The 27,704-nt window shown below is 39.3% G+C and overlaps 1 protein-coding gene across 3 annotated transcripts in view; it reads left to right on the top strand.

Moving 5' to 3' along the window:
- CHODL (chondrolectin) overlaps positions 1–27,704 on the top strand; it is a 45,634-nt gene that overhangs the window by 12,940 nt on the left and 4,990 nt on the right. For 2 of the 3 annotated variants that reach the window (XM_075909996.2, XM_006128842.5), the window contains exons 2-5: positions 19,130–19,442; positions 20,232–20,389; positions 25,398–25,445; positions 25,856–25,939. In XM_075909996.2, coding sequence (XP_075766111.1) covers positions 19,130–19,442; positions 20,232–20,389; positions 25,398–25,445; positions 25,856–25,939 — 603 coding nt within the window. The remainder of the gene's footprint in view (positions 1–19,129; positions 19,443–20,231; positions 20,390–25,397; positions 25,446–25,855; positions 25,940–27,704) is intronic. The other variant, XM_075910008.2, reaches the window with a different exon arrangement.

The raw sequence follows: 27,704 nt of genomic DNA on the forward strand, positions 1-27,704 counted from the left end.
TTCATATGAAATACAACTTATATAGAAAAATAATTGATTTCCTACATTAATCTTAACGACACAGCTCTTTAGTACTATTTGCTTGTAATAAGCAGAAAGAGAGAATAAGAAACACATTCTGATACTGCAAAATGAACACAAGTATCTACATTTATTCATGCAACATGCCCTATTGAGTTAGACTATTCAGCCAGGTAAAATTAAGCATGTGTGTAAATGTTTGCCGGATTGGGGACAGGGAAATAAGTATATTCACTGCTCCCCTGGCTGTCATATAGATGTTTAAACTATTTAGACCCTGTTGATTCTGCCAACAGCTTCTTCCGTAGTGTTTCCAAAAGCTATTATGCAGGCATATTATGTCTAACTAAAAAATGTCTCAGACGCCAGTTCTGGAATGAATTGCTACATGGAGATTTAAGATAAGGAAAAAAGACCTATTTTGTCAGTTTCTCTGTCAAAGCAAGAAATGTTCATGAGAATTTTTGAGTGTTTTCTACAATCTTTAGTATTAAATGGCTCAGATTATGGGGGATTCCATAGTTTGTTTTGAAAGTCATACCATGGCCTAATTCATCATTTCTCAAACTTATGAAAGCTGAGATTCCTTCTGGAATATGAAATGAATCACATCTCTGTTGAACCCTGCCATATATTGCTAAAGGTCTACCCCAAATGACTAGTCATTAAGAGTAGATCATCTGAATGTTCATATCTTTGATGCTGTCTCTTACCTACTATATATTTGAGTGAGTAAGTCTGTCTGTCTGTGAATCTGTTTGTTCAAGAACTAAGACCACCACATTTGGTAGGCAGCTTCCTCTTATCACAACTTAAAGCAAGGTCGGGATTTGGTTGTGCCAGGACAATGGGATGTGTCTGAAACCTGATTGTTTCTTATCAAGTGGAAAGGGAGAGCTCTGATAGCAGGGACAGTTATACTCCTGAATGACCACAGGGGGTGCACCATCTGCAGGATCAACCGCTGGCCAGGCATCATGGTCCCCACCTTCCTGACTCACCCTGAAGAAACCCCCCTACAACTCCCAACCTTCTGCCTGACACCTGCACCACCATCCACTAACCTGAGCCCCCCCAACTCCCAGCCCCTTGCCCTGACTCATGTATCCCCACCCACTGCCCTGAGCACCTCCTCACCCCTAACCCTGCCATCTGTACTCCTCACATCCCAATCCTCTTGACCTACTTCCCTTCTTCAGGACCTGAGCAATACCAGGTCAATGTAATTTTTCATGTGCTTTGATAATTAAGGATATATGCTTATGCTTTGATATATAAGGATATATGTGTTTATATGCTTTGATTATTTAAGGAGTATCCTTAGAATTTGGGCTAGAACCCATTTCAGTGAATGAGGCAGTTCATACCGTAGAGCTGTGTCTACACTGGCACCCTTTTCCGTAAAAGGGATGCTAATGAGACACTTCGGAATTGCAAATTCCGCGGGGGATTTAAATATCCCCCGCGGCATTTGCATGAACATGGCTGCCGCTTTTTTCCGGCTCGGGGTTTTGCCGGAGAAAAGCACCAGTCTAGACGGGATCTTGCGGAAATAAGCCCTTTTCCGGAAGATCCCTTATTCCTACTTTCAAGGAATTGCTACATGGAGATTTAAGATAAGGAAAAAAGACCTATTTTGTCAGTTTCTCTGTCAAAGCAAGAAATGTTCATGAGAATTTTTGAGTGTTTTCTACAATCTTTAGTGTTAAATGGCTCAGATTATGAGGGATTCCATAGTTTGTTTTGAAAGTCATACCATGAAAGTAGGAATAAGGGATCTTCCGGAAAAGGGCTTATTTTCCGCAAGATTCTGTCTAGACTGGCGCTTTTCTCCGGCAAAACCCCGAGCCGGAAAAAAGCGGCAGCTATGTTCATGCAAATGCCGCGTGGGATATTTAAATCCCCCGCGGAATTTGCAATTCTGAAGTGTCTCATTAGCATCCCTTTTACAGAAAAGGGTGCCAGTGTAGACACAGCCTAGATGTATAGTTTCAGGTTCTATATAAACTTTGGCAGACATTGCTGCATTGCTCACATTTGGTTTTCTTCAGCAAAGGGAAAGCTGAGATATTGGTAAACGCATTAAAGACCTGTCAACAACACACTTCTACAACCTTAATTAGTCCTTCCCATCTCTCTTGAGGTGGTAGAGTGGGGTGTGAGCATGTCTTATTCTTTGTGAAATGCTAGGCTTAATGATCTTGTATTAAGAAGTTCTGCCTAATATTCAAGCTATCTGATGCTGCTCAATTTCAGTGCACAGGAATGAGACTCATTGAGTGGAAGGCTAGCATCTACAGTGACACTTGTCTCTCCAAAGGGAGCAAGGAAATTATAAGGATCTGAGACTATGGAGTATGATTTTATAAGGGTTTATGAAATTATAAGGGTGGAGAAAGTGAGTCTCATACAAGATGCAGGAGAGCTGGGCCTGCACATGAGGGTGGAGAGCACATGCTACAGTTGGCATCAGCCTGGGTCACTAACTGTGCTCCCAGAACTTTGGGAGGTGTTTTGTGTGCTTGAGGCACAAGAATCTCAGGACATCCTCATCACAGAGATTGTGCTGCTGCATATTGGCCCTTTTTGCGGTGGGTATCTGTCATGACCAATCCTATGATTTATAATCACATTTGGTCAGAAGGCAGTAAAACGCATTTATTATAGCTAAAGCTAAATGGATCTCGCAGTTTCAATTTATACAATGTTAAATATATGGAGCAGAACTGATGCCAAAAATAGACATTTTCCACACAGAAGAAAAAGTAAAACTGTCACATTTTAATAGATATGGCAAAAAAATGGTATTAGCAAATGCCTCATAGATTCTTCTTATTCATAAAAGCATACCGTTTACACCAATGAATGAATCCATGTTTCATTTGTTCTTTCAAAACATTTTTAGTTGAGGCAGCATTTACCATGTATTAATTCCGGTAATGGCAGTGGTATGTTTTTCTGCAGGGGTAATCGATGAATGCTGAAATATTGATTAACTTGTTCTAATAAGAATTAGCTATCTCCTCTAGATGTAGGTTTAGTCTTGTGCAATGTGCCTCTGTATTGTGAGAGAAATGTACAAATGAAGTGATCTACTCTTCCCTTTGATCTGCATGCCTAACTCCTATTAGTATTGTGGGGGGACCATTATAAGTAGGGCCCCACCAAATTCACAGTTGTGAAAAATGCTTCATGGACTGAGAAATTTGTTGTCCCACATGAAAGCTGGTCTTTTGCGTGCCTTTTACCATATGGAGCATCAGAGCCATCCCTATTAGTGCTGGTGCCCTATGCAGCCCAGCACCCACACCCCCCTCCTCCGAGAGTGGCCTCTCTGTGGGGACAGGGGCATGGGGCAGAAGCTTTGGAGGGGGTTGTCAGTTCTCCCAGACCAGACATACCAGATGACATGTGCTGCAATGGTTCCTGGTCCATTCAGTCCAGGAGAGTTGGCAACCCAGGAGCAGGGCAGGGAGGGAGTCTCTCCTACAGCCTCAGGGAAATAGGTGCAAGGTGCAGAGGGCAGCAGGCAGCATGGGTCAGAGGAGCAGTGGGCAGCCCAGCTACCAGCCAAAGAGAAGTGGTGCTTTGAAGATGAGGCCACTGCTTCTCTCCAGCTGCCGACTGTGTGGCCCACCCCTTGCTCCTCTGGAGTCCTCTGGCCTGTGCTTGTGCTGCTTGCCATCACCTAGTGAGTGGGGGAAGGGAGCAGAGCCCTTGGGTAGTAGGCAGCTGGGGGATGGAGCTGGGGGCTTCCAGAACCCCCATGCTGAGCCCATGGGGGAGGGAAGGTACCTGGGGAACGGGACCTTTGGAGCCAGCGTTGCTTGCAGCTGCTTAACACCCCATGATTGGGCATACGTAGCAGAGGGCACCACTCAATTTGGGGTTGGTGTCCTAGCAGCTGCAAATGCTGTGTACACCTAAAGATGGCACTGTGCAGCACTTCTGAAATGGGGGTGAGGTTCCCAAAGGCTATTTTAGGGGATTTCACTATTGCAATCCCTTCTTCTGTTCTGCCTTCAGAGCTGGGTGGTTGGAAAACAGTAACTGCTTCCTGGCCCTCCAGCTCTTAAGGCAGTGCCACCATTATCAGCAGCAGCGCAGAAGAAAGGGTGGCATGCTATGGGGGAGGGTATCCTCATAGGTTTTATATGCTCATATCTTGCCATTTTAAATATATATATTCATACTTTGTTACAGAACTGTGCAATTTTAAGACTTAAATATCAGCAACTGTGAAATTCAAGATTTAAAAATGTGGTGACTATGAAATTTGCAAAAATGGACTGTGAATTTGATAGGACCATGATTACAAACATTGCCATTACTCCCAGCATGTGCCATGTTTGTGTGTGCAATACCCTGTATCTTGGGAAATTAGATACTTCATATCTTCATGTGCAAAGATTGCTAATGGTGACTCAACCCTTCTAAAATTTTGAAAGCTCAGATAAAGGAGAAACTGGATTAAATCCAAATCTTTCTTGTTCAGTAAAAAAAACCTTAACCACTGAACTTTTGCAAAATCAGAAAAATATGTTCTTGTCTGAGTTCTAAGTTACACTGTAAATCGAGGTGGGGAACCAAAGGCTCTGGGGCAGGATGCTGTCCCTGGGTTGCCTTGATCCATCCCCCAAGACTCAGGGCTCCACTCCCAACATTGGGGAGCTCATACTGGACATTCCACCATAGATCTGAAGTACACAAAATCTACTATCATGGACCTCCCTAGACTCTGGTGTGCAAGGGGAATGTCTTTTTCCTTCTCAGATGGGGACCACCTCAGTGAGGTGTTTTTGGGTTTTTTTTTGCTTCACATTTGTGTGTGGTCCCCAACCCCAAAAAGTTCCCCACCCCTAAATGATTTCCCAAGGTCATGCAAATGCATTTGTAGCATGTATGTCCCTCAACAGCATTCAGAAGTATGTTCCTTGCTAAATCTAGCCTGTACATATGACACTTTATGCAGTAATCCCACTGGAACAGCTAGGTACTGAAGAAAGTGAGGCTGGTGATTCTAGCATATGCTCTGACATCTGAGTTAGTACAGCCCTGGTACTCCAGGAAATGAGCACAAGTGATAATCTTTCTGATCATCCTAAAATGTGCTGGGAACCTCACAAAAAATGAGTAAGAACAGTTGCTTGAGTAAGAATCAGTCCCTTGACACAACAACTGAGGATCACTGAAAAAAGGGAGTGAAAGGAAGGATGTGAGCAACAAAAGCTGATTGGTGTAATATGAAATTCATGTTTTGAAACATTTAGGACTATTAAAAACCCCACACCATATTCCATAAAAGGAAGAGGTGTCGATGTAACTCATGTCTCAAGTACATCTTATGTAAATATACTTGCAATGTTGCTTATCTGCAGTGTCAATGGGACAAAATATTGTTTTTCTACCCTCTGCCTTTATCCATGGTATAGCTAAGTGGTTGCAGTGATCCCTTGAGTTGGCTGCATTACACTAATGCCTGATGATCTTTACTACAGGTTGAACCTCTTAAATCCAGGGTTCTCTGGTCTGACAACATCTGTAGTCTGGCAGAGCCAGGAATGTTGCTGGACCAGAGAGCCCCGGTGCTCAGGAATGTGAACCAGTCAGGGAGTCCAGTAGAGGGGAGCTCACCATCTGACTGGTGAACCCCATCCCCAGAGAACCCCGGCCAGGCAAGGCAGCAGCGGGACCAGTGAGCCTCAACACTGCAGAGCCCATTCCCAGCATGGCAGTAGTGGGGCAGCAGCAGAGGCCTGTCCCAGGGGAGGCTTGGTGGGCTGCCAGCAGCCAATGAGCCCCATCTCTGGGAAGCCCCGGCTGGATGCAGCAGCAGTGGGGCAGCTGCGGAGCTTAGTCCCTGCGAAGCCCCATCTGGGCAGGTCAGCAGTGGGGCATCTGCAGAGCCCCAGCGCTGAGACACCTCTGCTGGGGGAAGGAAGGAGGGGGGCAGAAGCAGGGCTGCAGCAGCTGGGGAGCTCCGTCCGGCTGGTGGCAGCAGGCCAAGCCCAAGGCCTGTAGCAGCAAGGCTGCAGCCCAGTGGCAGTGGGGGTGGAGTGAGTTTGCCAGACGGAGGGGCAGTATCTTGGGAGGCCAGTGGCAGGGGATCTCCCCTGATCCGGCAAATTCCCTCATTTGGGATCAGTCAGGTTCTGAGGGTTCCAGACCAGGGAGGGCCAACCTGTACACATGTCCCTCTTCTCTTGCAGAGGAGTATTATGAGGATTAATTGACTAGGGTCAGATTGTGATTGGCTCTTGCATTGGGGAAAAACAAGACCTATGTGTCTTTATTAATCATTTTATTTCTGGTACATACATAGGACCAATTAAGAACAGGGCCCAGTTGTGCTAGCTGTTGTACAAACACAGAATAATAGCCACTTCCTACCATCAAGACCACACAATGCACAGCAGCTAACCACTGTTATAAATCTTGTGCTTCCTTAGCTCCCTGACGACTAGTTACCAGTGGCCTTGAGGTCCAGGCTACCTCAATAGCTGTCAGGGAGAAGTTATACCATGGTCCTGCCCCTTCTCAACACAAGCCATCTGCAGAATTCAACTTCTTAAGAAGGTGGGATGCAGTCCTCCTTTGCAGGAGTCATTGTGCCTCCCTGAGACTCAACCTCCCACAGCTTCTGCACGATTGCCTCAAAATAGGCTTGTTATTTTTCAACCACATTATGATTCCCAATATATGTGCGAAACTCTTTGAGATCCTCCAATGATTTTTTTTCTCAGAAATATCAACTATTAACATTCTTGTAGAGCAACTTTACTGAGATCAACATGGTGACAACTGGTATTATTTCCTGGACCAGAAACCATATGAGCCCTACATGATTCATCTGCCTTAGAAACAAGAAATTCTGAAAGATGCTTCTTTCCCTACCTTCCTGAGAAAAGGAAGTTTGATGTTAAAATACTAATGATCATATTGGCTAATGTGATATTAAAATCTATTTACCAGTTTGCATCCGTATGTTAAATGAGTGTCACTCTGACTGCTTACATTTGCCAGGAGCATAAACTAGGCAGCATTTTTGAATTGGACACTGTGACTCAATAACAAAGGGGAGATATGTCTTTGGAATTACAAACCTTGGCAGACGGAAAGGTATTAGTCTCCATTTGTTTCCATTGCAAATGACGACAGAATGCAATTATGAAATCTTATTGCGGTAGTAATATTATTTAAAAAAAAGAGTAATGCAATATGATTCATCATAAAATCCAAATTAAATTCAGTGCGCTGGCCCAACCGAGAATATGATACAGTAGCACATCAACAGTAGTAATAAAGTATATCGAAACAAGACCCAAATCAAAACATGACAGGCTGATGCAAAGATCAGTTAACGTATAATGCATCAGAGTTGGATCAGAATGTGATTAAAAAGATTTATTACTTTTTATCAGTATCATGGCCACATTCAAAAGTGCATTATTAGGGCTCAGCTTGGGACTTAAGTGTGACACATGAAAAGGTGGCGGTGGGAAGGGGACAGAGAACGTGGACCAAATTTTCATTTGGTGTAAATTGGCTCAGTGCCTCTTAATGATGTTATGCCTGGATTCCTCACCCGGATTCTCTCCAGTTACCTAGATGCCTGTCATTTGTCTATTTTCCCCATGCTTTTTAGCCCGTGAATTCATCTTCCAACACTAGTTCTTCCAGATGGATTTTCTCTCCTCTATCCCATTCCCTAGATTCCTCCTGCTTCCTTGCTCCAATGGATCCTTATCCCATTTCTGCCCAATGTCCTTTCCTCCTCTGACTAGTTGTTGTACTAAAGGGTTGTGGAGTTTTAAGTAATGTATTACAGGCACTGTAGGATGAACTAGATCTGAAAGACATATCCACCTTGAGTTCTGGTCTCAAATGGGGAAAGGGTGCCTTTAGACCACGTTTGTGACTCCCTCATTCCTGCGGGGGACTGGTTCAGCCCCTAATGCAAGTCAACAATCACAATTCAATCATATATATTTCATGACATTTGGGGTTTATTTCTTAAAATCCCAGTTCCTGAAGTCACTTTATTACATGGGAATCATAGATTGTATTATTTTTAGGTAAGTTTTTAGCCCTCATGGTGGCAGAGAAAAGCTTGAAAATGTAGCCCATAAAGTCCCAACAAACTGAAGGCAATGGATTTTGAGACCATCTCAAGATTTTGGAGGCCAGACTCATCATTTTTTAATCCTTGGGGTGTGCAATACTGAGTACCCTAAGAGCCAGGCTAACTCATGGTGCCTGTGGTAGCTCCCAGGGGTTATAGATAGTGAGCCCAAGCCATGCCCTTCCCACCTCAATCCTCAGCACAAGGTATTGTGAAAGAATAGCATAAAGCTGATTACACTATAGGGTACGTCTACACTGCATGGCTGGTATCTCAAAATAGCTACCCTTCATCTACACCAGCCGCCCGTTATTTCAAAATATCTTTTTAAATAACAGGTTTGCTACTTTGGCATCCTGGTACCCTTCATTCCACCAGGGTTTTCCACTGTGTAGATGTGCCAAATTTTGAAATAAACTATTTTGAAATAGATTTGAAATAAGATATGCAATTTGCATAGTGCAAATTGTGCATCTTATTTTGAGTTTAGGGGGCTGTGTAGATGCACCCTAAGACACCAAGGAGTTCATCTAAGCCAGGAGAAATTGCAGCTGCTGATTCAGAGGAGATGCTTTGCCCCACTAGACCACTGGAAAACGACTCTTACTGTATGCTGATGCATTAACATGCTTGATGTATAATATTTTATACAAAAATGAATGCATTCTAAAAATCTGCCAGAAAGACTGGTCATTGCACAAATGCCTTTGAAAATCAGTTCCTTGGCTATTTACATGACACATTCTTTTTAATGAATGCTCCCTACCCCGTGCAATCTGAAATGCACTAAATCACATGGATTGATGGACTAGATAAATTGTCTGCTTGAAACTGGAACCATTATAGATTGCTGGGAGTTGAAAAGATAAGAAAAAGAATTGGAAGCCATACATGTTTTTTATTTATCTATATACTTAGCTAAGCTAATTTGAGATTTCTATGCCAAGTTTAAGTAAAAAAAAAAAAGCCTTTATATTCTGTTATAAATAGTTGGGAAAACTGGCTTATTATGTAAACTCTTGCATCATGTTAACAGTTTATGCAAGTTTTATATTAGGATATATATATGGCAACTGATGGAAAATATCAGCATTTGGAGATCTCTCATTGTAGGGCACGTTATGTAATGGGACCCTTTTATCACAAATGTTCTGATTTAGGGCTTTAATCTCCAATCACTTTCTTGTGAGCAATGGACATTCTCCTGTTAGCAAGTCTGACACTTAATAGTAAGTGTTTATGAGAATGGCAACAGTGGATGAAATTGCATCGCTAAGTCTTACTTAAACTCTGTAGTGTTCCCTGTACAGGGATAAAATTCACCTATAGGGATCTTTTTAATTAATATTTTCTCTTCACATAATTTAGTTTTAAACCTTACACATCTTTTGCTATTATGACAGTATTTCTCAGAACAAAGAAAGTTTTGACCAGCAGAGATCCCCGTACATTCAGACTTCACTAATTAGTAGTTAAGGAAAACAGATGAAAACCATATGACTTATCACATTAAGTCATCTTTCCACAGTACAGCCCCAATTTTTTTCTAATTTGAGATTCAACAAGAAGGTACTTTGTTTAACATTATTATATAACTTAAGATTTATATGCATGTCTGTACTATATTCCACACTGCATGCCTATGTTACGGTATTTTCTAACATTTCACACATAAATTTAACAAAGCAAATTTCTTTGATCTAGTGAATATTTTCATGGGAAAAATTATGCAAGAGCGATGGTCTGTGGTTAAGGCAGTAGACTGAAATTTAACAGCATTTAATTCCAGACTCTGCCATATATATTTTATATGGGACCTTAGATAAGCAATTTACATTTTCTGTGATTCAATTTCCTATCCTGAAAACAATATTTCCTTCCCCACCCCTTCGCTGTCTTGTTTATTTATATTGTGGAGTCTCTGGATGTAGTGACTATCTTTTAATACATGTGTGTACAGTACATAAGACAATGAAGCTTTGATCTTGGTTGGAGAGTACAGGTACTAGTACAATACAAATAATAATGTAATTTCACAGTATTATAATGAAATTTCCTTATTTACTCCTAAATTCTTTTGCATGGGGTTATACTTTTTTAATGTCTAACTCATTCTAAATTTACTATTCTACTCAGTAGTACATCACTTGCAAAATGACTAAAAATGATGTACCAGCATTTCTAGTCCTTTCCATATACTAATATTTGGATGACATATATATCTTAATCTTTTGATTTAAAGTTAGAGCCTATTAATAATGGTCAATATTTTTTATCCTTTTCATACGATATCCATATTTCCCACATCTTATCATGTCAAGTGGGCAGTTCCCTTAATACATACAATGCACATCCTTCAGAGTGCTTAAATTCTGACCCAAACTGTCATTTGCTATTTTACATCATCAGACCATGAATTTGTCATGTGGCCAATTCTATGGAATTCAATCAAATCATAAGAAAGGGTTAAAACTTTAAAAAATTACTAATGGAAATGAGCTTTTCATAACTCATATAGGGACTTATTTTATAGACATGACAGTATTCAGAAGTTGCAAAGAAAACATTTTTCCTTGTCTGTAAGCAAAGGCATGATGTATAATAATAAAAGGTATTATTTTATAATACAGTAGCCCCATTATAGTAGGTGATTTATAAACAGAGGTATTCCCTGCCTCTAGGAATGTATATTGTAATGAAATAGGATGTTAATGACACTGGAGAATACTAGAGGTAGTTCCTATTAAAAATTCTTCTGCTTCTCACCTCTGAAGACCTATAGGAGAGTCCTATTTTTTGGTAACAATTCAGACCATTGTTGGAGCAGCTTTCACAAAAGATGACTCAGTTATGCCTAGTTAGCTCTAGCCAGTACAGTTACTCATTCACTTTAATAATTGTTGCCTTGCCCATTTTTTTCAATTAAAAACACTCTTAATTCGTTTGTGTTTTGCCAAAAGATAATATGGCTGAGGTAAGTGAAATTCATTTTGAGTACAGAAAATTTATGACTTTCCTGTGAACTTAACCAAAGTCTTCTATTCAAATATATGTGCTTGGTTTTAATTTGAAAATTAAAATCCTGCAAAGCCAGAAAAACTTCTCATATTATTTAGATAACTTGTTCTCTTTTTGGATTTTTAGTGACTAGCTTTCCATGCTGTATATTTCAAGTATACTCCAAATTATTTATTTGTTTGGGATAAGAAAGGTTTTATAATATATTCAAAGTAAAAAAATCAGATTCATATACCCACTCTGTCCAGCAACCATGTTTTACTGCAGGAAAATAATAATTCTTTACATACTGTGCAAATAGTCTCCATAATTGCACCTAGATTAGTCTCTGAATTTATCAGAGGTAACATATCATTGATGTTTAATTTTAAGGGAGCAATTCTGAAATTTATAGTAATCTTTTGCCAGATTTTGTATAGAAAATGGAAGGGTTCAATGGAGTAAAAGAATATTTGAGCTCCTTTGGGCCCTTATACATTCAATGATTGGAAAAAGAGTTAAAAAGAAGTGGTCAGATGGAAAAAAGTGCAAGAGGGTATATACCCTTGGGGTTAAAGCTCAGACCTGCAGCTCAAGAACTCTGGGTTTAATTCGCAGGTCTGCCACAGGCATCCGGTGTCATCTTGGATAAGTCACTTAATCTTTCTGTGCTTCAGTTTCCTATTTGTAAAATAAGAGTAATAATGTTGATTTGTCTATTTAGATTGCAAACACTTGGAGACTGGGATTATTATTCACTGTGTGGAAGCACACTGCCTGGTTCAATGAGTCCCAGCCTGTAAGAATCTTACATCTCTTGCATCAATTAGTATATTTTTACTTCAGATTCCCTGCTGTGCCTCTGTTTCCCTTCTGACAGTATACACTTCCTCTGAATGCAAAGTAATTTACTCCTCAGTTTCATTGCGACTTTTGCTGATTTTGTCCCTCCAACCAAAGCCTAAGTTTGGAGGTAAACTAAACAACCTCAATAACCCTCCACATATCCCCCCCAGGTCTTTACTCTGAAGTAGAGCTGGGATGGGAGTTCCTTCCATTATATTCAGATGTTCCAGCCTGGGGTTCTTAAACAGGGACTGGTGCCAGCTGCATCACTCTTCTTTCTTTGTCTATCCCCTGACTATCTCTAAGCTCCCTCCCAGAGCCTTTCTTGCAGCCAGCCTCTCCTGACTCTTTTGTCAGCCCACTTGATTAAGAACCTACCCTCACAGTTTTGTCTTAACCCTAATCTTCCACTCCTTACTAGAGTGCCCCACAAGAAGTCTGACAGTTCCTGAAAGTATCTGCTTCTTGTGTCTTTATATAGGCTTGCTCCCAAACAAAAGTCACATGATCCCTGGAGTCAAGGGCTACATCCTCTATAATCACCTTCTCAGGAAAGTGATGCGGGCAAGTGCTTTTGTTTAAAGATAGCACCTAGTTTCCCATAGTAGATTTACTGTGGTATATTTGCAAATACTCAGAACTATGGTATTGTTAAGCAAATCTCTTTGAACTGCCTACTTCATGTACTGTTTGTTATGAACTATGTGTATAGAGGGCTTTTGTTGATTTGTTTTGCTTTTTAAGATTTAGGGTTTAGACATTAAAATGTCATGGAGGGAAAGTAGAAAAAGATGAAGATGGAGTTTGGTAAAGGGGCAAGTGAAGAACCAAAGTCTTAGCATAAAATGTCAACTTTGCTCACCAAACACCAGGTAAAGTGACAACGTAGCATTTCATCGGTTTGGAAGAAGTTGGGTGGTTGAGAGGGCAAAAGCTGAAGCAAAAAGCTTATATGAAAAAACAGAGCACTTAGGGCTTGGATAAAAGACTGCAAATAGCACGGATTGAAAGGATATTTAAAGAGTGTAAATCAACTTGCTAGGTTTTTCACCCCCAGGGTTTATTCAAGAAGATCAGTTAAATGAATTTAACAACAGAGGTAATATAGTTCCAACAGACAGGAGAAAGTGAAAACTCAGATGTAAAAAGAGCACTAGAGCCAATGGAAAATATCAGTGCTCAAGGAAAGAAAAGGATAGGGGATATTAAATCAAAGGAAGATGCATTAAATGAGAAAAGGAATCAGAATATAGGAAACAAGCTGAAGGCAAGAGTTTCCATCAAGTGAGTTAGTTAATGGGAAGAACAAGAAGGAAATGAGAAAAGGAGAGGCAAGGCAAGAAGAAATTGATCAGGTAGGAAGGTGTACAGGATTTGGGAGTGGGGAGAGGAGGAAATGGCCAAAGCAGTGCCTCCTCTGTTAGGGAAGAAACAAGAAGAGTGAAAGCAAAAGAAGTTTATGATAAAAAAGATGAGTTACCTAGTAAGGTCACCCAGAAGGAACTTCCTCAAGGAATTAAAATGAAATGATAAGATGTTGACAAGAAATAGCAGTGAACAAGCTGAAGGAAGGAAGCCGCTAAACACCTTACGCTTTATATCTAGTAAGAGGAAATGAGAACAGGAAAAAAAAGAACTGGGAGAAACCATAGGGAAAACCTACACCTCCTTTACAATAGCTAAAGTACTGAGTGGGAACAAAGTTTAATTTTTCCACAAGTCAAAGCATCAAATGAACAATATGAGTTAATTCAAATCCGGTCCAAGCTAGGATTGGATCATATGGAATAAAGAGACTTTGCTTCTGATTGAATGCCATACATTGCTCTCTTTGGCAAAAGGCTAAATTGTTAAGGCTCAATGTGATGGGGACAGTCCAATAGGTCTTCCTTTACAATTGCTAATCTGTCTTTTTACTTAAAATAGTTTTATTTGAATATCCCATGGCACAAAAAGATAAAGTGCTAATGGGGGACAGGAGTGCAAGGTGCCAGGCTCAAAGGAAAGTGAGCACAACACTCACTGAAATGGTATCAAAGCTTCTGTTGTAGTATGTATTTTTTGGGAGGACTCATGGCTGCCAGCATTCCTCATTGCTGTAGCAGGATCCCTCGAAACCCCCATAGCTAGAGGAAGTGGCCTAGTAAATAGTGTGATGTCTCGCTATAATATCAAGCAAAGGGGCAAGATTTCCAAAACTAACTAGTGATTTTGGGTTCCTACCTTGAGACACCTAAAAGGCACCTTTTTCATAAAATGCTGAGCCCCCTAACCCCACCCCTGCAGTTTGGGCATTTGGTGTTGTACATTAAGTATTTACAAATTAAATGCACCCCAAATCACTGAACACTTCTGAAAGTCTTGGCTAAAATTCCCAGAGCTGTGCAATTTTTAATGATGATCCTGGTTCTTAGTGAAATTTTGGCAGAAGTAACTTGTAAGTGCAGATTTTAAAGCATTTGGTATTCCTATTTAATAATGCATTACTATGACGATTAGTAATTGAAATTAATTGTTCACCTGGACCACAAATATATAAAATCCACTACTGAATTACTTTGTTTCCTGTTTTAATTTTCTTTCAGGGAATTGCTTTGCTCACGTGAATTAAATTTACTCAGATGACAATTAGTTTTTAGATTTGCCTTCAAAATATCACATCATCGTGCTGGTTCATGAGAGCCAGGATGGGAATCTGATTAATTTTTTTGCAATAATTGAATGTAAATAACACACAAGAAGTTAATAATGGAAGTATAATAATGGAAGTATAAATTGGATGTTTTCTAAAGGGTTCCAGTTTTAAGGACATAAAGTGTTAATAGGGGTGAGGACACTTGATTTGCAAAGCAAGTTTCAATAGACCAGTGTCAGTTTCACAGTCATGTAGGATAAAAAAAAAAAAAGAGAGAGATTCCCGAGGGGAAAAAATAATCCAGTATTTGGTCCTCTTAGTGGTATGGGGTTAGTAAGAATGAGTATTTTGAGCTATTATGTCTGTACAAAGCAGGATGCCTCAGGAAGCTAGGGGTGGTAACACATTCCAATAAAAGGAACTGTATACAGGTAATGGCCCACAATTAACTTTTGCTGTTCTGCCCACAATACCTGCTGCCTATAGGGAAAAAGTCGGGGGCCCATCTATAGCTTCAAAATAGCTGAATATATCATATGATAATAAAAAGAAGATACATTTGGCTTTTATATGATGCATTAGCCAGACTAGTGTTCAAGGAAATAGAAGGTATGTCTACTGCTCCAATCCCTGCCCAGCTGCTCAGCTGTGGATGAAAGAGATTTCTTTCGTTTTCTTCTATCATTCATACAGCATACTCCAAAATTTTGCCCTAAGATACTACTGGCCCAATCCTGACATCTTTATGCAGATTGAGAAATATCTTATTTTGCAGTAGCTCTTTTATTCCAATGAAATTACTTGCAAAATTAGGCTTTACTCAAGAATTATAGTAGGGGAGAATCTGGTTCCAAATGTATGTCAAACAATTTTCTAATACATTAGTATAAATTAATTGTGGGTTATTACCTGTTTTGAAGTTAAAGTTCTTGTTAGGAAAAGGATAAACTGCTCATAGTCAACTTTTTACTACCCAACTTATCCGCAACACAGTGCGCATACACTTTACCATTTTTCACTGTTAGAACATTTTTGCTTTGCAGATGATGAATAGCAGAGAGATAAAATTGCTAAAAATGAAATTCAAGCAGCTGACATCGCAGCATGCTCAGAAAAGGGCACTAAAATGTCAGCTGATTTACCAGCCATTAATACACAGTTCTAGATTTCCATTAGCACATTGAATGACTTCTGCTGCAATTGCAAAGATGATGAAATTCCTCTTCAGAAGCAAAAAGAACAGCATTCAGAGTAGGTCACTACTGAAACACCAGGAACTAATTTAGCTAGAGCACAGAGGACTTCACAACCTTCTCTCAGAGCCGAAAATCTGATTTCAGGTGTTTCATTTACACATGAGTGGCTTGGGAAAAGCTATTAGCCTGGTATTCTAAGGAACAAAACAAATGCCTTTTGCCACAACTATGGAAGGTATCAAATGAAGTAGCGATCACTTTAAAAACTGAATTAGTTAAACTAATCCATACTCCAGGAATGTAAATGAAGGAAATCGAAAATGCAAATGAAGTGCAGATTTACAAAACTTGTGCTTCATTTGCATAATTGTGTCCAATCGCTTTTTCAAAAAAAGGTTTTTTCAAAAAAAAAGCAGTCTAGACATGGTTCTTTCGGAAAAAAAAAACTTTTTTCAAAAGAACCCATACTCCAGAAAAAATGAGGTTTATAGGGTTCTTTTGAAAAAGTTTTTTTCCCCTGAAAGAACCATGTCTAGACTGCTTAAAAAAAAAACTTTTTTGAAAAAGCAATCGGACTTTGATTGTGGTTATGCAAATGAAGAGTGAGATTTGTAAATCTGCTCTTTGCATTTTCAATTTCCTTCTTTTACATTCTTCTTTCAAAAGAGAAATGTAATCTAGATGCGCCCTTAGGCTACGTCTACACTGGCCCCTTCTTCGGAATAGCCATGCTAATTTAGAACTTTGGAATAGGGAAATGCACGGGGGATTTAAATATCCCCGTGGGATTTAAATAAACATGGCCGCCGCTTTTTTCCAGCTTGGAGATAAGCCGGAGAAAAGCGTCCAGACTGGCGCGATCCTCCGGAATAAAGCCCTATTCCGGAGGATCTCTTATTCCTACTTGCAAGTAGGAACAAGAGATCCTCCGGAATAGGGCTTTATTCCGGAGTATCGCGCCAGTCTGGATGCTTTTCTCCGGCTTATCTCCAAGCCGGAAAAAAGCGGCAGCCATGAAAATGCAAATGCCACGGGGGATATTTAAATCCCCCGTGCATTTGCCTCTTCCCAAGTGCTACATTTGCATCCCTATTCCGTAATAGGGGGCCAATGTAGACGTAGCCTTAGTGTGTAGAAAAATTCTGAGGAATTTGCACATTCCCTTACTTTCTGCACACTAGATCCAAGGGACTCACTCTCACTCTATAACTCAATGCAGTGACATTTTGGGGAGGAGACTTTCAGTGTATCCACTGATGTGGGTTTCACAAATTGGAAACATAGCAATAAGGGCTGCAGTAGCATCTACAGAGAGTCTCCACTATTGTTTCATGGCCTACCCTTCTTCCTATAGAGTTCTCATTGAGCATCCCATATCTGCCAAGCTTGGCTACTCCAGCTTGATGAAAGGGATGCATTTGACTCTAGGCGATAAAGTAATTCTCATTAAATCATGATCACCAGTAATCTCTCATCACCAATACATCTCCTATTAAGGTCTCAGAGACATTAAGGCCAGAAGGGACTGTCATGATAATCTAAGGTAACCTCCTGAACATCACAGGCCACAGTACTTCACCCACTCGCTCCTGTAGTAACCTCATAACCTCTTGCTGAGTTACTTCCCTACACTTCCTGACCTCCAAGAGGTAACTTTTCCTTTCTGATCCATCCCTTCTTCCATTCCTTGTAGGCTTTCTGCTTTCTCTCAGTAACCTCTTTGAGATGTTTCTTCATCCAGTTTGATTTGAAACACGTCTCTTCCTATTTTTCCTTATTGCTTGGGATGCAGGCTTCAGAATCTTTAAGTCAAAGTTTCAGAAATAAATTCCAAGCCTCCTTCACATTTGGATTCTTGAGTTCTTCAGTATAGTCCACTTCCCTACCTAATTCCCTTTATTTATTTAAAGTTTGCCCTTTTCTATGAACCTTTTGTTTGTTTATCTTTCCATTTACTTCGAATTGGCTCATGATCATTTAAACCAAGGTTGTTATCCATAAGCAACTCTTCTACAAGGATCTATCTACTTACTAACACTAAATTTAAAATGGTATTAGCTCTTGTTGTTTTGGTGATTGATGTAGAATCTGTCATCTATCACATCCAAAGGGGTTGTACCATAATGAATGTGTAGAAGGGAGACAAGAATGCATTGCCTATTGAAACTAGAATACATTCTGGCCCTGGACTAGAAGTTCCTGGAGTTATGTTGTACACCCTTTTAAATGGACAGAAGACTGAAGAAGAGGGCAATCTTAATTATTCATGTTTTCTAACTTGTGAATGCTTTTGCAGCCTGAATTATGCTCTTTGAATCCTTTTAAATATTTTAGAGAAGTGGATAAAATCAAATTTTGTTATGCATGTTTACTTTAAGCACATATTTTAACTGCTTTTGGAAGTAAATCTATAATAAAGGCAGTTTCACTTTCTTTACCTACAGATTCATAAACAAAGGATCATGGGCTAGTTTACTCTTATTCTTTAAATAGATTTATCAAACTGATGTTTAAGTAAATGTTTGAAGAGTGAGGCAACATTTGTTTCTGTACACACATTCAAATTGATGGTTTCTGAAAATATTTTGATTTTAATGAACTGCTTGACTTTATATTGTTATAGCTGCCGGTGCCAACTGTAGTTTACATTGACTGTATTGAACATGCTTGGAAATAGTGGCAAAACTACACATACCTGGAATCAAAACAATCAGGATTAGATAACTGACCCAAGAAGCTCATAACCTCCTTTTGCCAGTGTAAAGTTGAGAGACTGATATTGTTCCTATTCAAGTCAAATGGAGTTTTGTCATAGATGCTAAAAGAAGTGGAATGGGTCCCATAGACAGTAATGTTTTAAAAATAAATACTATTTTTAAGGAAGGGGCTCAACTCTGCAGTCTTTAAACAAGAAAAATTCTCAGGGTTGTCATGTTTTTGATGTGCCTTTTACCTGCTTAGGAATTTTAGGACAGGGACCATGATATATATGATGCCAGCAATGTTAAAATTGGAGCTAGGATGTTCAGCAGCATCAGTCCAATCAAAAAAAAGTAAGGCTTGTTTCAACAAGTGCCAATTAGACTTGTTATTCATCTTTTTTGTCATTGTTATACTGAACTAGATATTTTCAGGACAAACTTAAAAAACAACAAACAATCTAGTAGCACCTTAAAGACTAAGAAAACATGTAGATTGTATCACGAGCTTTTGTGAGCAAAACCCACTTCTTCAGATGACTGGCTTAGATATTTTCAGTAATTAGCATTCATTTGTATTCTCCAACAGATCCTCTCTCTTTATATTTTTCAGGTCAAAAGGTATGTTATAGTGATTTTAGGCATCCCTGTTACAAGATAGCCTACTTCCAGGATTTGTCCAGACGTGTGGGCTTTCAGGAGGCCCGCCAAGCCTGTGAAATTGATGGTGGGATGCTCGTAAGTCTGGAAAGTGAAGCTGAACAGAGGCTCATAGAAAATATGTTACAAAACCTCACTAAGTCAGGCTCTGGGATTTCCGATGGAGACTTCTGGATTGGATTGTGGAGAAATGGAGAGGGACAAGCATCATCGGGAGCTTGCCCTGACCTCTACCAATGGACAGATGGGGCCATTTCATCATTCAGGTAAAAATCTAGGAGATTGCCTTTAGTTTGAAGGGTTTATGGAAGGAAACATAGGGTGGGTAGCACCAAGAAGGTCAAATGTTTTGTGAATTCAACTATACAGAAAAGTTAGTCGATGGGCTAGTAACATGCTCCCTACCACTTTTTCACAAAACGAGGAGACTGAAACTATGGATCTGTATTTGGAGATGTATGATTATGACATGTTGTCTCTGTGGTATGCTTGTTGGAGGTCCTCTTCCCAAGTTTCATAGAATTAAGCACCGTACATGTTTCCAGCTGTGGTGTTGGAAGAAAGAAGAAAAGGATGGTGGCAGGAAATGGCAACCAAACTCTGCCAGATTCCAGCCCGCAAACAACAGCTGAGTAAATTAGTGAATATTTTAGAATAACTCACTCTTCCCTCACCCCGGATTTTGGAAACCTCCTTAGATTTCCTTGTTCAACTAATCATCAGTGGAACAAAATTCAGGAGCCATAATCTGCAGGTGAACTGTGGGTAGGTGACGGGGAAAGCAGTAATCAGATGGGAGGAAAAAATATCTGCATAAATGTTCCTTTATTGCAGGATCTTCTAAGATCTGCAGACTGGTGGTAGACCTGCACCCTCTTCCATGCAGGGGATGGGAGAAATGCATCTTATTCTTCTTTAAGGGACAATGGAGCATATACACACTAATATTCACTAGATTAAGGCATTTCTGAATGTTTGCAAATGGTTCTGTTAGATGGCATGGTGAGACTTTTAACTGCAATATTTTGAACATTTTGATTCTCATGCACTGCTAGAAATTGGTACACGGACGAGCCTTCCTGTGGAAGCGAAGCTTGTGTTGTGATGTATCATCAACCAACTGCAAACCCTGGCCTGGGGGGGCCTTACCTTTACCAATGGAATGATGACAGATGCAACATGAAGCACAATTTTATCTGCAAGTATAGTCCAGGTAAGGAAAGTGAAGGTCAGATTTCACAGGTGGTATATGTTGACAGAAAAGCCACTTCTTTGACTTTGCTTTATATAGGTATCTACAACCCCTCTGTATGTCCTAGCTAGTATAATTAACAATAGGGTGAGTAAATAGTCAGAAGCAAAACAATTATGGGGCTAGTATGAGAAAAAGTAATACCCTTAAAAACCAGTTCATGGTGTCTATTTTTTTCTGCAAAAACTTAAATTATATTTTAATAAAGAATGATCCCAAAGCCTGATTCACCATTGTGTTGTCTGGTTTTAAGTTAGTATCACTCCAAGTGCAGGAACGCAATGGCAAATCAGGTCACAAATATTCCTGGCCAGAAGTATCTGTTAATTGTAATAACTTTAAACTTTTGGCTAGCAAGAGAATGTTGTTTTACCTTCTAATGTGCTCCCAATGATGATCAGTTGTTCTGTTAATTAGTTAGACCAACTGAAGAAAAGAAATTTAACAAAGGTCAAAATCCAGATTCAGCACATAAGATTATAAATTCAGTGAAGTCAGAAAGTTCCTTCTTACACAAAGTTTGAATTTTTTGTCCATTTTAAAAACCATTCATTTTACTTAATGGGACTTTTTCAATGTATATATTTGTAGTGATTTTGTGTCATGTTGCCATGAATAAAATAATCAACATAATGTAAATTTATAGTATTACTTTAAAAATTGTTTTATAAAAACAAAAGTTAAGACAGACCCTCTACTGAATATATTCTATTTTTAATTGTTTACAAAAGAAATTAAAGCCCCAGACCTGAAAAAACTTATTGCTATATACATGAATAGTGCTGCTGAATTTTCTAGGCCAATGAATATATATGTATGTGTAGGGTCAGAGCCTTAGACTGAACTTGACTATTTAGGTGATATCATAGGTAATTTCAATTTTTTATTTTCCCCTGTAGTTTGAGTTTTACTCTTTTTAAAACTATTTGATATATCTCTATACTACTTGAATTCATGTTTTAGACTGCTACTAAACAAGTTTGGAGGGCTAAGAATATTTAATTTTGATTTAAGAATCAAGTGCTTATTAATTTCAGATTAATTGTTACAGGTCACTGCAAAACACAAATATGAGCTCAATACTTTGTCATATATGTCTCTCCAATAACACTCTGTTTACATTGGGGCTGCATCTATACTGGCATGATTTTGCTCCAAAGCGGCCGCTTTTGCACAAAATCTTGCCGCCTGTCTACACTGGCTGCGAGTATTTGCGCAAGAATACTGACTTTGTAATGTACAAAATCAGTGGTTCTTGCGCAAATAGTCCGATGCTCACGCTCAGGGTTAAGCCCTCTTGCGCAAGTATTCTTGGCCATCGGAGCTTTCTTGTGCAAGAGAGCATCTACACTGGCACAGGTGCCTTTGCGCAAAGGCACATGCCAGTATAGACGCTCTCTTGCGCAAATACTTTTAATGGAAAAACTTTTCCGTTAAAAGTATTTGAGCAAAATAATGCCAGTCTAGATACAGCCTTAGTGTTTTTCATTCAAGCATCTCAAAGTCTTTAAAATGCTTAGATTCATAATTCCATTTACCTGTATACATTTTACAGATGGGGAAAGTGAGATAGAAACAGGTTAAAGGATATTTCCAAAAATTCACAGCAAGTCAGTGATAGATCCAGAAAAAGGGAGAACTAATACTTGAAATCGGTGAAAATATTTTGGCAGCACTTCACATGAAAACATTGGCCAGTTCATTTCACTGAGATATCAAGTTTTCAGTACAGTTTCCCACGAAATAATGAGGATCCAAAAATCCAATATTTATTAATGGATCATATTACAAAAATGCATTTAGATTGAAATTTCTTGACAATTTCCAATTTCACACCTTTGAAATTGCACCCAAAATTATCATTGCAGCTCTTGCTGCATATTTTTGATGGCCAGATGCATCAGAGAAGTCCAGAGTAACAGGAAAGACAATTAAACACACATGTATAAAGGAGAGCCAACAGCCTCTTTGGACTCTTGGGCAAGGTGTGTGTGGGGGGGCCACTCTGTGCACCTGGAAGGAGCATGGCCTCAGGCAGAAAGGGCAGAGGCAGGGGCAGTCAGCCCCTTATGCCACTCGGAGTGTGGTGCAACCTGCTCTCCTCAGTTTTCAGAGCCACACAGTGAATGCTTCATGGCACTCAGGCAGCAATTTAAAGAGCTCGTCTACAGCCCTGGCTGGGAGCCCTAGGCCTCTTTGAATTGCTGAGGCAACTGCTCCATTCCCTCCTGCCCTACACACATGCTTATTGGTGGGCCTGCGTGCAAACACATAGCCAATTCCTTTAGGTGCATTCCAGTTCAGATTGAGACACAAGTGACCAGGGATTTTTCAATTTGACTTAAACTCCAGAAATGATATGGGAATTTCTCCTGGGTCCTGCATATACTGGGTTGAGGACAGCTAAAACTGGACAGACAGAGCAAGAAAATTGGAAGCAAGCTTGAAGTTCAGCCTCCCATGGTTGTTATGGTTGGTTTTAATAGTTATGCTCGGCAGTAGATCCACACCATGTTTGTTACCAGGACTATGATACTCAAAGCATTATTGATTATCAAAAATTGTATATTGTGTCCACAAAGACAATTCATAGGGGAAAAAAGAACATACAAATCCTAGCATAACTTTAGCCAAATTGCATACAAAAACAAGCAGACTGTAAACCAGCCTCGGTGACAGACTGCATGAAGAAATACATACTCAACCAGTTTCAGTGTTTAATGTGAACTATCTGTACCTGCAAAGATTCCCATCCAATTGCTCTCCACACAATGTCACACGAAGGTGACAGGGTGTATATTACAAGCTTCTTTTGCACCTTACATATGGTACATTTCAACAACCTGCATGCAGATTAGATTCACTGCTTCAATCTCAGTGAGTTCTATGCATTTAGAAATATCAGAGTAGGAGAACCAATGGATCATCATTCCTCAAATTTCCTGCTTCTGATGAATTGTTTTTTTCATCTTTAAAACGAGCTGCTGAAATTCATTGTATGAGTAAGGTTCTATGACTCACTAGGCAAAATTACTCAGCCACCCTCTAGGCCTAATCTTCATATGTTCACTTGCATTTTTTTGGTTTTGTTTTCTAAGTACTATCTTTAGTTGGGGAAAAAAAACCTTCCCTTCTCACAGTTCTAGCTCTGGATATGAATCTTTCACTTCGAAAGAATGTTGATCTTAATTAGCTAATGGTAGCTCCAACCACATTTTGTTTAAGCCAACTCTCGCATCCTGGTTTTCAGATCAGATTAAAAATTAACCCATTCTTTAATGTTCCAGAATAAGTTAATTCTAGAAGCAATAGTTTATAGTGTTTGACATTTCTGCAAGCCATGTCCTAACATAACCAGCTTTTATTTGAGAAACTGAAGTGATTGCTACTATTGTATCATAGAACCATAGAGCTGGAAGAGACCTCAGAAGGTCATCAAGTCCAGCCCCCTGTTCTAGGCAGGACCAATCCCAACTAAATCAACCCGGCCAAGGCTTTGTCAAGCCGAGACTTAAACACCTCTAGGGATGGAGACTCCACTACTTCCCTAGGTAACCTATTCCAGTGCTTCACCACCCTCCTAGTGAAATAGTTTTTCCTAATACCCAACCTGGACCTCTCCCACTACAACTTGAGACCACTGCTCCTTGTTCTGCCATCTGTCACTACTGAGAACAGCCTCTCTCCATCCTCTTTGGAACCTCGCTTCAGGAAGGCTGCTATCAAATCCCCCCTCACTCTTCACTTCTGGAGACTAAACAGACCCAACTCCCTCAGATTCTCCTCATAGGTCATGTGCTCCAGCCCCCTAATCATTTTGGTTGCCCTCCAATGCGTCCACATCCTTTTTATAGTTTGGTGCCCAAATCTGGACACAATACTCCAGATGTGGCCTCACCAGAGCCGAATTAAGGGGAATAATCACATCTCTGGATCTGCTGGCAATGCTCCTCTTAATGCAACCTAATATGCCATTAGCCTTCTTGGCTACAAGGGCACACTGTTGACTCATATCCAGCTTCTGGAAGGTTGTAGTAGGTTTTATTACCTCTTGAAAACTCTGAGAATTCTGCATTCACCATTACTGTTCTGAGCTAATGACTTGGAGGAATTGGTGTTCATAATCTTATAACTATACAAATTCTACTTCTGTGAACTTCCTTTCCATTCAAAATAATTTCAATAATCTATGGAATTATTTAGACTTTCAATAACACTACTCTTCCATTTCTACAACCTGGCTTTGCTGCATGTCTTATAGCCCTGAATCATGGTTTCCAATTGGTTATTTATAATTAGAGAGGGAACATTATCCTCCTCTTCTGCAATGATTACATTTCCTTACCATTCAATTTCTAATAGTTCACTGATTAATCCTTGTTTTGATTATAGGGATGTCTGTACCAAAAAATATAGCTTCATATCTGCCCTCAAAACATCTAGTCCATACATTTCCTTGCTTCAAAGCTACTTTTTAAATAATTATTGTGGAAAAAAGAAAGTTTCTCTATCCTACAATATCATGACCACTGCCCCACTTTTTCTGTTTTAGGATCCTCTGGCTGTAAGAGAAGTGAGATATTAAAAAAAAGTTATATTCAAATTCCATGTGACAAGAAAAGGGTGGGATTTTATTATTTGTCTAATAAAATTGAAGATTTTCACCAGAAAAAGTAGATTTAAGGCAAAACTGCAGGTCCTATTATATGGCCCTCCTATTTATTTAGAAAGAAGGACTAGAAGTAGACTGATACCAACCCTTAACTTTAATGTGTTATGATAAACATTCTTTAGAAAGTTGCTTACCAAATATTGCATTATGAAATTGAAGAACTCTGTAATAATTGTATTTTTTAAAATAATGAGCATGGGGATGTAGTTTTGAGCTATGGTACAGTGTGTAAAACAATGTAAAAGACATCTGTGTTATTACTTTTACTCTTTCACTGTCAAACTATTGATTTAACAGATAATGTCCTAGAAAAAGAACTAGGCGACAGAACAGAGACAGATTATGGTAAGAAATTTTAAAATTTTAGATTGAGTTTCAATGGTAAAGATATAATCTTATGAACCATATACAGGATCCTGGAATGTTACATTAAAAATAAAACAGATTTGTGCGTAGTGGAACATATTGAAAAAGCATCCTAGAGAGAGGAATATTTGCAAATGTAGTTGCAAATACATGGATTCAGTTCAAAACAGTGCTTCTTTTAATTTGTATTCCAGGTTTAATCTTAACATTTCACTAAAGTTCTGTAGACACATTTACTTATAATAATTTATTCAAAGCTGTAATGGTTCAGATTCCAAATATAAATCGGTTTTAAATGTAAAAAACCACTATGAACACATTGTGCAATATGTAATAACCACCTTTTATATTGTTGCTATTTTTTCTAATCTGTTTAACTTCTTTTTCAGAGGTTTTCCCATCAGTAACAGCAGGAAAGCCCTATAATGAAAACAAACCAGAAGATAATTATCATGTAGCTGTAACTGAAACAGGTAATTTATTCATAAGGCTTTTATGTTCAGCATGAGATGGAGAGAATTAGAATTAGGTATGCAACTTTCCTAGTTAATAGGAATAAACTGCCTAGTTCCCAAGAGGTCTGCTGAATATATACCTGTAAGGGATGGCACCCAGCTGATTGCCCCAGCTGTTTGTGTATGCTTTCACTCTCTTATTCTGCAGTGACTTCTGTCGTCAGTTTCTCAGATGGGTTTTCAATGACACAGCCCTCTGAGTCATACGTGAAGTCTGTTTCAGAAACAAAACAACCCTGTTGGGTAACGTCTACACTACAGAGGAAGATCGAAGCTGCCTCTGTTGATCTTATAAGGTTCTAATTAGAGGTTTAGTTAAATTAGCTAATTCAAAGTAAAAGGGGCACTCCGGTTGATTCTAGTAACCCTGCTTTCACAAGGAGTAAGGGAAGTCAAAGGAAGTGTGTTCTTCCTTCGACTTACTGCTGTGTAGACAGTGCCAAAAGCTGAGTTAAGCTACTTCAACTTCAGCTATGCAATTAATGTAGCTGAAGTTGCGTATCTTAATAGACTGACACAAACATAAGAGACTTATTTTCTCTTTTAGAACATGGCCGACTGATATTTCTAGAGACAGAAGTGATCTGTCATCTACCCAAAAGCCCCATGGTATAGCAGGGTTCTATGTGTGCTGCAACACTGATCTGGAGAGATCATATTTAGGATTGAAATCATCTGAACACTCCACTGAAACTGCCAAGAAAAGTGATAATTCTGGTGTTGCCTATTGGGATGCGACCATCTACCTATGAAGAACTACTCAGAGACTGACCAACTAATTTAATTTAAGAGTTGATATCTGCCTAGTTCCAAACATCTCTTGAGAGGTGCTCAGTCCCCTGAAGTCATATAGATTTCAGTGAGCACTGATGGCATTCACATCTCTCCAGAACATCTCAGCATCTTGCAGTATCTGATTCTTAGGTCACTGAACAACTGAAAGATGACAATAACTGTCCACTACTATCCATCTGAGATAGATTTGGGCCAGTTGCCTTGTTGTGAATGCCCATGTGTACCATTATCAGTCCCCAGGACAGTTTTACATTGGTCAATGAACTATGTTGTTGTTGTCATTTAGAAAGAATAACACTGTTTTAAAATGTCATCATTACTGTGCTGCTCTCTGAATATATAATGAGACTGCTAATAGGATGAGAAAGGCAAGAAAAAAGAATTCTAAGAATTGCTAGATAATGGAGAGGTAAAACATGGGGCATACAATGATGTACGGGAAAGATAAGCAACAGCAATACCTATCAAATTTGAATCTCCATTTGCACCTGCTTTGTTTCCCAGAGGAGTATTTTATCTGAGCACTCATGGGCAAATGCTGCTGTTATAAATAAATACATAAATAGATACTATGCTATACTTTTCAATGCAGAACACGTAAAGAACAGGCATTTAAAACTAGTGCTATGGTCTATAGAAAGCCAAATTCTGATTACTAAGTAAACTGGCCTTAAACATTTGCTCTTACAAGTTAAAGTATATTAAAAATAATTGAAAGAAGAATACTACCTAGAATACCAGCTTGTGGGTCAAGTACCTTGTCTTCTGTACAGTAATAAATGTGGGGATACACTTATTTCAAACGTACTTACAGTTTCTCTGTTGAAACAGGAAGCTGATACTATTAAAACATAGCTGTACAATTATGATTGCTCGTTACAACATGGTGATCAGTGAGCAACAATATGTTAAGCATAGGGTGGCATAT

Source organism: Pelodiscus sinensis, chromosome 1 (assembly GCF_052426305.1).
Source record: "Pelodiscus sinensis isolate ZL-2025 chromosome 1, ASM5242630v1, whole genome shotgun sequence".
NCBI lineage: Eukaryota > Metazoa > Chordata > Testudines > Trionychidae > Pelodiscus > Pelodiscus sinensis.